Genomic DNA, 11,517 nt, shown 5'->3' with positions numbered 1-11,517 from the left:
CGGTGGCCACGGCCGCCCAGCCGTGTTTGCGGCTGAGGAGCCAGGTGTGCTTCTAGGTGGCGGCTGCAGTCTTCCAGGACTTCTCTCCGCCGGTGGCCCGCAGGAATGCCTTCACCCCAGGATCGACCTCGCGCCCTGACGCTGCCTCGGTCAGAACCCGACAGGGAGGTCATCCAGTTGGCGCTTTCCCTCCTGGGACGCTCGGAGCCGAGCTGGTGTTTTTTTCCGGGGAAGGGGAGCGTGTCAGCTCTAAAACCTGTGTGAACGCTTTGGCTTACTTGTCGTTTTACTAACCTCCGCCAGATTTCACGTCTGGTTCGGGTAGTAGTTTTATTTTCCTCGTGCTTGTAGTTTTGAGAGGCATTTGTAATCATTTGTGGAAAGAAGTGGCGTGGGAAATAAACATGGTGAGAAGTAATGTGATCAGGAAATCACTTATCCGGGTTTTCCACCTAATATTGTTGTCAGGTGCCCTCAGTGCGTTCCAGCTCACAGCCACCCGGTGCATGACAGAAGGAACACTGCCTGGGCCGCTGCCATCCTCACTGTCACCGTCAGGTTTGAGCCCATTGCAGCCACTGTGTCAGGCCATCTCTTTGATGTCTTCCTCTTTATTCCATCCACCCCCTACCCAGCATGATGTCCTGAACATTAGATTATTTAAACCCTCCCCATGAACACAATAGTGCTGATCATGATTCTGATGTTCACCACAAACCATTCCCTGTTAGTGACATTTAGATAGTTTCCAGAAGTTCAGTATTTTTAAAAACACTGTAAAGAGTATAGTCGTCTAAAGGTTTATCTTTATTAACAGTTATTTCTTTAGACTAGGTGCCCTGCACACAGTAGAATGCCTTTGCACAGTCGATAAAACACAGGGAAACATTTTTCTGGTATTCTGTACTTTCAGCCAAGATCCATCTGACATCAGCTATGGCATCCCTCATTCTACATCCTCTTCTGAATCCAGCTTACATTTCTGGCAGTTCCCTATCTATGCACTACTTTACATAGAATTTTTGAATTATCTTCAGCAAAATTGTACTTGCATGTGATATTAATGATATTGTTCAATAATTTCCACATTCTGTTGGATCACCTTTCTTTGGCATGGGATAAATACGGATCTTTTCTAGTCAGTTGGCCAGATTGCTGTCTTCCAGATGTCTTGGCATAAACCAATGAGTGCTTCCAGCATTGTATATGTTTGTGGAAACATCTCAATTAGTATTCCATCCATTCCTTTTTTTTTCCCCCCCTCCTCTTACCAATTCCTTCAGTGCAGCTTGGACTTCTTCCTTTAATACCATTGGGTGTTGATCATATGCTGCCTCCTGAAATGTTGAACATCAACCAGTTCTTTTTGGTACAGTCACTCCATGTATTCTTTGTATCTTATTTTGATGCTTTCTGAGTCATTCAATATTTTGCCCATAGAATCTTTCACCATTGCCACTCAGGCTTTGAATTTTTTTTCTATGCAAAGGCAGTCAACTGTGTGGATCATAAAAAATTATGTATAACATTGGCAAAGAATGGGAGTTTCAAAACACTTAGTTATGCTCATGAGGAACCTGTACATACACCAGGAGGGAGTTGTTCAAACAGAACAAGGGGATACTGCATGGTTTAAAATCAGGAAAATTGTGCATCAGGATTGTAGCCTTTAACCATACTTATTCCATCGGTTTGCAAATAATCTAAGAAGCTGGACTATGTGAAGCAGAATGCAGCATCAGGATTGGAGGAAGACTAATTGACAGCCTGCAGTATGCAGATGATACAACCTTGCTTGCTGAAAGTGAAGAGGACTTAAAGCACTTACTGATTTAGATCAAAGATTACAGTCTTCAGTGCAGATTATACCTCAGCATGAAGAAAACAAATTTTCACAACTCCAATAAGCAATAGCATGATAAATGGAGAAAAGATTGAAGTTGTCAGGGATTTCATTTTACTTAGATCCACACTCAATGCCCATGGAAGCAGCAGTCAAGAAAGCAAACAACATATTGCAATTGGGCAAATCTGCTGTAAAAGATCTCTTTAAAGTGTTAAAAAGCAAAAATGTCACCTTGAGGACTAAGGTATGCCTGATTCAAGCCATGTATTTTCACTTGCTTCATATGCATGGGAAAGCTGGATGATGAATAACGAAGACTTTGGAAGGAAGATGGGGCAATCTACTTCTGTAAAGATTTACAGCCTTGGAAACTCAGTGGGGGTTGCTGTGAGTCTGATTTGACTCCACGGCAGTGAGAGTGAGTGGAGAGGAAGAAATGATGCTTTGGAATTATGGTTGTCAAAGAAAATCGAATATACCGTGGACTGCCAGTAGAATGAACAAATCTGTCTTCAAAGAAGTATAAACAGAGTGCTCCTGAGAAGCATGGATGGTAAGAATTTTGTTGTCAGAAGGGACCAGTCCCTAGAGAAGGATATCATGCTTGGTGAGGTAGAAGGTAAGTGAAAAAGGGGAAGAGCCTCACTGAGATGGACTGACACGGTGTCTGCACAATGGGCTCAAGCACAGCAGGGATGGTGAGGATGGCTCAGGACTGGGCCGTGTTTCCTTCAGTTGTACATGGAGTTGCTATGAGTCAAAATCCACTCAACAGCACCTAATAACATGTCCCAGTTAAGAGGACTTTATTGACTTGGAGGAAAGGAATATACTTTCCACATGTTTATTGAAAGTTACTTAGGTTTAGTGTTTTCAGATACTTTAATTTGTTATTCTGTGATTATCACAAGCCCCTTAGTATTAAATTTGAGCCAGATTTTTTTTTAAATGTCTTTATTGCCTATCATAATTTTGTATGTTTACATGTTAAACAAGTATTTACTTAAAAAGCCATCAAATTTTTTTGAGCTGGAATTAAACGAGTTTTTTCTTATGTGCCTACAAAAAAGACAAGGAGGCCACATGTTCTGACCTCCTCTAACCCCACAAGAGGAAGACAGAATCACCATCAGCAACCCAAGGCCTATTCCTGCGAGGCCAGACATGCTGCCTCCCTCTAGCCCTTTCACCAACCGTTCCTCCCAAAGCACCCACCACTTCTCTCCTGGGTTTGATAATTCACTGCAGTGGCCACACAGAACTCACAGATTACGGGGTTTATTGGGGAAGCACCAGGCTATAATTCAAGTTCAGGAAAAAAAAAAAAGCTCAGTCTCTCTCCCAGCCCACAGTCTTTCTCCCAATAGTGAGTGTCCCTCGGTGTCTCACTGAGCAATGCGTGTCTCTTGCGTCTCTTTCCCAGCAGCGCATGTCTCTTTCAGCAACATGTCTTCCTCAACCAGCAGTTGGAGAGAGACTTCTGCCTCTAGGAGGCCTCCTTTTGAGCCTAGCAGTGGCCAAACTAATCATAACATCAGAATTCTAAGCACCTGAGAGAGAGCAGGAACCTCCCAGAACATTGCTTTGTGTTATGCACAACAGAAATACCCCAGGTGGATAACTTTTACAGTCAGGAGCTCCTCAGTTGCTCACAGCAAATTCCATCAGAGTTTACAAAGACTTACGGCTAGAAAGGCCATACCAGGTAATTTACTACAGCACAGTGCCTTATGATGAATTTTTTTGTAATCAGTGCACATTACTTGTGGCAATCAAATACCCACTGCCATAAAGTCAATTCCATCTCATAGCAACCCTGTAGTGTTTCCAAGGCTGTCAATCTTTACAGAAGTAGATTGCCTCATCTTCCTCCTGCAGAGTGGCTAGTGGGTTTGAACCACTGGCCTTTTGGTTAACAACCAAATGCCTTACCCACTATGCCACCAGAGCTCCTTATAGCAATTACACAGTAACAGGCTAAAAGCTCTCAATGATTGTACTCTGAAAATGTCCCACCTCCTGTATGGTACAGACACTGGAAGGTTGGAGGTTCCAATCCATCCAGGGGAGCCTCAGAAGAAAGGCCTGGTGATCTACTTCTGAAAAAATCAGCCATCGAAAACCCTGTGGAGCACAGTTCCACCGTGACATTCATGGGTCTCCATGAGTTGAGGTAGACTTGACGGCTGTCAGTACCTATGTAGGTACTTAGGAAATCTGTATTAGCATCAGAACCCACCCCAGTTACTGGGTGTGTGCTATGGCCTTAAGCAGAGATGTTTGTAATCTCACTGTCCATTGCCATCAGTGAATAATGGTGGAATGAGCACATTCTAGCACTATGTCTTCCATTAACACTCTATGCCCAATGGAGGTCTCTAGTTGCTGAGGTAGCTAGTGTTCTCACATCTTCCTGACTTTCTCACACTATTCTATCTGCTTCAGAGACCTGTCCCTTTCATCTCTGCCTGTTGAAAATGATGATCTTTTAAAACCTAGCTCATCGGAAACAGTGTGGTCAGCAATACCCCACTTTAGTTGAGATGGTGATAAATCTTGTAAGTGTCCTTTTAAACATGTCTGTAGTAGAAATGTACCCATTCTCCCTGTGCTTGAATGACTGTGTTTGGGACATGTCTGTCTCTCCCACTCTCCTCCACTAGGTGGTGAGCTGCTCTCATCCAAGGTCCTGTTTTCTGGAGATTCCGCGCTATGCTGCATGGGGTAATGTCATTGTGACAGATGTATCTTTTTCCTTTTATATGGTTAACGTTTTTATCATTTACTTGAAGGTGTATCTCCATGAATAACTTAAATGACCCCCCAAATTGGAATATCCGGCCTAACTCCCGGGCTGAAGGGGGTGATGGAAGCAGATGGAATTATGCCCTGTTGGTTCCGATGTTGGGATTGGCCGCTTTCCGTAAGTCATGGTTTTTGTAACATTTGCATTTGCTGGGCTGAGTGAGCCTGACCAGTGCCCATGTACCTCCTCCTTTATCTCCTCCAGTGAATCTTGGGTAAATTACTTAACCCTTCTGAGTCTCGGGGCCCCTGTCAAGGGAAGTGGCTCATCACCCTGACCTCAGGTCACTGAGAACTCAGCCAGGTGAGTGTTTAGAAGCATCTTGTGTGGGGTGGGTTTTAAGATGGGTTTAGCTCCCCTTCAGGGGTCCCCGCTCGGGGCACCGCTCTCTTGGCTTCACTTGCTCTTGGAAGGAGTGATGGGGAAGAGTGAGGGAGGCCTAAAGGAACATCAGTTTGGGAGGGAACTCTCTGGTCGACTTCATCCATGAAACCAGAAATTCTCTTGATTTGAATCGACTTAGCACCACTTCCAGAACTACCAGTCACACTCAGATTTGTTATTTTAGCCCTTAGCAACATCCACTGTGTGATACATTCCCAGATAGTCAGTGTTGGTTCACTTTATATTTCTTCACATCCCACGGTTTTGGGTTGGCACTTTAGAATTTAAATAATTGAATAATCAAATGGAAGAAAAGCAGAAATGGCCCTCTTTTTGTAGTCCTCTTTTTTATGTAGCAGCTTTTTTATGGGCCAACAGGTTTAACCTAGAAGCGGAGGCTGACAAGAGCACTGTTTGTAACCCCATAGAACTGGGTAGGGCTCTGCTTCTTGCTGACAGACAGGCAGATCCAAATCCAGCCCTGAGGACATTGCTGTTGAAAAGCTCAGTAGCCTGCAATTTTGCCAAACACTTGGAAAGACTACCTGTTGCCCGTGGCTAGGTGATGACTTTCTACCTTGGTTAATGAATGAGAAGGCCTGAAATGACAGGAATCATGCAGTCAGTAATCGATAATTGAAATTTTAAGAAGCTCTGAAGTGACTTTCATTTTCTGACGTGTGAAATTCTTGCCTCCTTTCTTAGACTGAAATGTCCTCTGTCCCTTAGAAAGGTTGAGGAGTGTTTTCTCTTTTCCTTCTTGGTTGTTTTTTTTACATGAAGTGATGAGAGAGAACCTCTAATTTTATATTCTTACAAGTATTTTCTGAAAATGTGTTTCCACATATTGAGAAGTTACAGTGTAATGTCTGCTCTCAACCATTGTCCTAGCATCACTGGAAGTAAAGGCAGACGGTTGATAAACATGATTGGCTGATTTATTGGTCAGAGAGGCTAGTTTTCACTTGATCATGTGAAAAGCTGGCTTACGTACTTTGAACACAATCCAGACAGAGGTATGATTGTGCCTGCCTGGAAGAGCAAGAACCCCTGAAAGACCAGAGAGTCTCACCCTGGGAAGCTCCCCGGAGAAATGCCTGAAAGGGCAGTTCTTCACGAGGATGCTGGGTGGCAGCGGGAGTGGGGCTTGCCCACCGTCCGCCGGGAACGTGTTGAGGAGTTCAGTCGTGGGCAGGTTTCTCTCTTTACCATGTCTGTTCCATCCGCCTCTTTTCTCTGCTCTTCTCCCAGCCTTCCTGTCTCCTTTCCTCCTCTCGCTCCCTGGGCTTGCTTCCTAGCTCACACTTCTTGACCTCTTTCCTTCAGAGAACATATCGTCTTAGAGCTGGAAGGGACTAGTAGGGCTCATTTAGTCCAACTCTGTTTTTAATTTTTTATTTTGAGTTAATTTTAGATTTACATGTAGTTGTAAGAAATAATACAGAGGGATCCCATGTACCCTTTACCCATTTTCCCACCATGGCAACATCTCATAAAACTGTAGTACAGTGTCCCAGCCAGGAATATTAATACAGATACAGTGAAGACAGAGAATGTTGTTTGCATCAGAAAGATCCCTCATGTCACTCATTTATAACCAGCCTCCCACCGTTTTCGCCTCCTTAACCTCTGGTGACTACGAATCTTTTCTCTATTTCTATGATTTTGACATTTCAGAAATGTCACATGAAGGACTCTAGACAGTGTGTAACCTTCTGAGATTGGCCTTGTTCACACAGCATAATTCTTTAGATCTCTGGAGACTTGCCCGGTTTGCTAGTGTGTCAGTTTTTTCTTTTTATTGCTGAGTAGTGTCCATGGTGTGGATGCACCCATGTGCTTAACCATTCTACCACTGAAAGACAGACAGGTTTTTGTGGGAATGTAAGTTCACATTTCTCGGAGATGAATGCCCAGAAATGTGAGTGTTGGCTGTATGGTAGCCGCATGGGTAGTTTTTTAAGAAATTGTTTTCCAGAGTGGCTGTACCGTTTTACTTTTATACCAACAGTGTATGGGTGATCCAGTTTCTCCACATCCTTGCTGGCATTTGGCATTCTCACCATTTTTTATTTTAGCCATTCTGTTAGGTAGACTGCTAAAGGTTGGTGGTTTGAACCCATCCATTGTGGTACTATGGAATGAAAGGCTTAGAGATCTGCTTCCATTGAGGTTACTACCAAGAATACCTATGGAGCAGTTCTGCTCATCGCTGTGAGTTAGAACGGACTTGACGGCAACGAACGGCGATGACTAATGATGTTGAACATCCTACATGCTTACGTGCCTACTTGCTATTGGTGTAGCCTCATCTCTTGTTTTTCTGTTCTCACTGTCATTGATTTCTGCTATTATTTCCTTCTTTCAGCTCGCCTTGGGTTTAGTTTGCTTTTTCTAGATTCTTGAAGTGGAGGCTTAGACTAGTGCTTTGAGACTTTTCCTGTTTTCTCGTGTATGCAGTTTTTTTTGTTGTTATATGCTGTCAAGTTGGACCCGATCCATAGCGACCCCTCCTTGGGTTTCTGAGGCAGTGTCACTATGGAAGTAGATTGCCCCATCTTCCTTCCAAGGAGTGGCTGGTGGGTTTGCTAGCCTTCTGGTTAGCGAATTCCCATCTCATCACTGTTAGCTGTGCCCCACACATTGTGATGTATTTGCATTCAATTCGGAGACCTCCTCTCAAAAGGATTATTTAGAGGTGTACTTTATAGTCTCCAAGTGTTTGAAGATTTTCCTGTTATCTTTTTGTTAACTGATTTCTAGTTTGATTCCATCGTGGTTGAAGAATATACTTTGTATGACTTCAGTTCTTCTCAACTTGTTGAGGTTTGTTTTATGGCCCAGGGTATGGCGAATCTTGGTGTATGTTCTGCAGGCGCTTGAGAAGAATGTGTTATCTGCTGCTGTTGGGTGGAGTTATAAATGTCTTTAGGTGATGTACTGTTGGTTCTTCGTCTCCCTGCTGATGTTCTGTGTAGTTACACTATCAATTGTTGAAAGAGGGGTATGGAAGTCTCCAGTTATAATTTTGGATTTGTCCGTTACCCCTTTCAGTTTTACTGGTTTTGCTTTACGCTTTTGCAGCTCAGTTGTTTGGTGCATACATGTTTAGGAATGCTGTGTCTTTCTGGTGGATTGACCCTTCTATGATTACAGAAGTTTCTGTTTCTGTTAATTTTCTTTGCTTTGAAGCCTACTTTATGTGAAACTGATCTATTTCAAAAACTCAGCTATTGAAAACCTCAGCTAGGGAGTACAGTTGTACTCTGACACACATGGGGTGGCCACAGTTGGAATTGACACCCCGGTAACTGGTGATTGGTTTCATTTTATATTACCATCACTCTTGTTTTCTGTTGTTTACTCATGATGCATCACTCACCATCCTTTTATTTCCAGCTTGCCTACGGCATTATATGCGGAGTAAAGTGCCCACGGCCTGTATTTCCATGCGCCCGGAGGCATTTTCACTTGGCTGCGTTTTTTGCTGCCTCTGCTCTACAGGCAGCAGACCAAACTCACCTTTCCCACCTGAAAGTAGTTTCTAGTCCTATGTCGGCTGATAACGCCAAAACAGGCTTTTCAAAAGTGCTCTCAGACAGGGGGTTAACCAGTAAGAAAGCAAATACAGTATAAGTTGAGCAACCTTGAGAGGTGTGCAATAGTTGTGTGAGGAAGAGAGAGGGAGAAGGGCTAGTTCAGTTTGGGAGAGAGTCAGGAAAGGCAGAGTTTGAACAGAGTCCAGGAGGGCGAATACGCATTGGCCTGCTGGGCTGGGTAGGAAGGGCCATTCCAGGCAGAAGAGGACAGGTGGAGGAGGGGACATCACATGTCCTGATAGCTAGTATCTTCTGGGGTCACATGGGCCTGCAGTGGAGTTTATATCAGGGAGAAACTGAAAAAGATGCAAAAGTCCATCGGACTAAATATGCAAGTCCTTATGGACTCTGACAAGAAACTGGAATTTAGTCTGTAATCAGGAGGAGCCATTCAAGAATTTTTCAAGAAAAGGAATGGAATCTAGTTGGCATCCTGGTGGTGGTGTGAAGGATCAAGGGGTGCACTGGAAAGGTAAAGGGAGGAGACTAGAACAGGGAGCCACACCCTGCTTTGTTCACACAGAGAGACAGTTGATAGCAGGGACTAGGTGAGATTCCTGAGGGACCTGGGGATAAAGAACGGAATAAGGGAGAGCCATCCGAGGAAAGCTGATAGAAACACAGTGGTTCTACGAGGTAGGAGTGTCGATACAGTGGAGAAAATTGCTCTAATGTTTTAATGCTATTGATGGCCTTGAGAGAGGCATCTGTGGAACCAGAGGAAGGAAGCCGGATTGCCAGCACTGCAGGAAGCGGGTCAGGATAGAAGCAGAGGCCCACGCCAGCAGCCTGGCACCAGGCTAAGAGCTCGGTAGAAACACCACCTGGAAACTCCATCAGCTGTTGCCTTTGTTGGCCTTTGTGGCAGTGACACTCGCCGGTCCTGTCTTGGTTGCCGTCGTTGGCCTTTGTGACAGTGACACTCCCTGGCCCTGTCTTGGGGCACTGGTTTCTTTGTGCAACAGAGGACAGACCAGGCTCTTCAGTTGCCAGGCTCATGCCTCTCTCCCCGCATCTCCCAACCCCAGTGTGTATGGGCTCCGCTGGACAAAGCAGCCAGACCTCATGGAGGCCAACCTTCTCATGCCCCTGTTTATGCACCTAGTTCCCTTCCCTGTCAGAGCACAGCCAGGCATCCTGGCTTGCTTCAGCCACCACTGGAGATTGACCCCCTTCTGTAGTACCCTGGCCAACTGGATGAAGCTACCCATGTTTGTTTTTCACATGTGCCTATCTCCCTGGGGGCACTGGGGCACAAAGAGTGAGAGGAAACAGTTGTAGATTTTCTCAGAATCTTGGAAGACTGAGGGGAACACCGTATAGCCTTGTCTACGAGGCAGCCCCTGGCACGTAACAGCCCACATACACGGTGTTACCTTTGGGTATCTGGGAGGTCCCACACCTGTTCTGAAATGCCATCCTTAGCTGCGTCACGCTTTCTGTAAGTAAAGTACCAAACTCCAACTGTGGCTTTCGTTGTGTAATATTTTTCTTCCCCATTTTTTCACAACAGGTTGGATTTGGTCTAGGGAGTCCCAGAAAGAAATAGAGAAGGAGAGAGAAGCATTTCGTCAGAGAACAGCCGCTTTCCAGCGGGATCTCGAGGCCAAGTACCACACCCTGATCTCAGAGAACCGCCGGGCCGTTGCCCAGCTGTCCTTGGAGCTTGAAAAGGAACAAAACAGAACCACTAGCTACCGGGAAGCCCTCATCTCTCAGGGCCGCAAGATGGTGGAAGAAAAGAAGCTTCTGGAACAGGAGCGGGCTCGGGTCATGCAGGCAAAGAGGCACCCCTTGCGAAGTGCTTACCAGAGCTGCCTGGAGAGGGAGGAGGACTGGCAGAGGCGAGCCAGGCTCCTGCTGAAGGAGTTTGAGGATGCCCTGACGGAGAGGCAGAACATCTACTGCAGCCTGGTCCTCCCACGCAGCAAGCGGCTTGCCATCGAGAAGAGCCTGCTGGTCCGTGCGTCTGTCGACCCGGTCGCAGCTGACCTGGAGATGGTGCCTGGCCTGACTGACATATTCAGACACGACACACACTGTGGGGACATGTGGAACACCAACCGGCGCCACAACGGGAAGCTCATGTGGCTGTACCTCAAGTACTGGGAGCTGACTGTGCAGCTGAAAGCGTTTCAGAGAGTAGAGAAAGCCATACTGGAAGAGTGAGGACGACGAGACGCGGCTCCCTGACGGCTGACGGCCACGGGGCCCCGAGTGCCCTCCGCTCCCTCAGCAGCGCGTCTCCCTGCCAGGCCTCCAGGAGACGAGGGCTTCCTCTGCAATGCACTTCAGCTGCTCCGGGCACGCTTTCTCTGGGGACTTTTTTTAAGCTGTCACTGTTTCCTTTAGCAGAACAGTATAATCTCATGGGTTAGCTCTAGGGTAAAAATCGTTTTTTAAAAAAAGAAAAGTAGTATCACTCTCATCTGGAGTACTTTCTTGTCTGTTTTTACCACTCCCTGAATAAATTATGTTTCTTCCTTGAATTATTTTTCTTTCTCTCAAAATTACATTTAGAAGTTGTTTGATGAGGATAAAGCTGCCTCCCAGATGGTACGAAAAAGTAGTAAGATCATACTGTCAGGGCTTCATATTGTTTGAAAATCTCTCCCACCTCGCCAAAGAAAAAAGCAAACGAAATTCAGAACCCACCCACTGAGTGTCTCCGCATCTAGTTGATACCCTGTATATCTGTTTGGAATTTGGCTGTGTCTGATAGTTATCAGCAATGATGTATAATAATAATGATGATAATAATAATAATAAAAACCTGAAAAACAGAACAAACCAAACCACTGGCTGGTCCCAGACCATCACGGGGTTGCTGTGTCTGAGTCCATTGTGGCAGCCACTGTGTCAATTCATCTTACTGAGTCCTC

At 45.3% G+C, this 11,517-nt stretch overlaps 1 protein-coding gene across 1 annotated transcript; it reads left to right on the top strand.

The window, feature by feature from the left end:
• Positions 1 to 4,648: 4,648 nt before the first annotated feature.
• CCDC127 (coiled-coil domain containing 127) lies at positions 4,649 to 10,804 on the top strand. The gene is made up of 2 exons (XM_007955788.1): positions 4,649 to 4,769; positions 10,149 to 10,804. Exons 1-2 carry the CDS (start codon positions 4,649 to 4,651, stop codon positions 10,802 to 10,804), a joined length of 777 nt encoding a protein of 258 aa, XP_007953979.1.
• The last annotated feature ends 713 nt before the right edge of the window (positions 10,805 to 11,517 follow it).

Source organism: Orycteropus afer, unplaced genomic scaffold (genome assembly GCF_000298275.1).
Source record: "Orycteropus afer afer isolate SDZICR_OR568_19922 unplaced genomic scaffold, OryAfe1.0 scaffold00541, whole genome shotgun sequence".
NCBI classification, from domain to species: domain Eukaryota; kingdom Metazoa; phylum Chordata; class Mammalia; order Tubulidentata; family Orycteropodidae; genus Orycteropus; species Orycteropus afer.
Note: the sequence above shows the minus strand (reverse complement) of the source record. Positions and strands in the feature narration are given on the sequence as shown.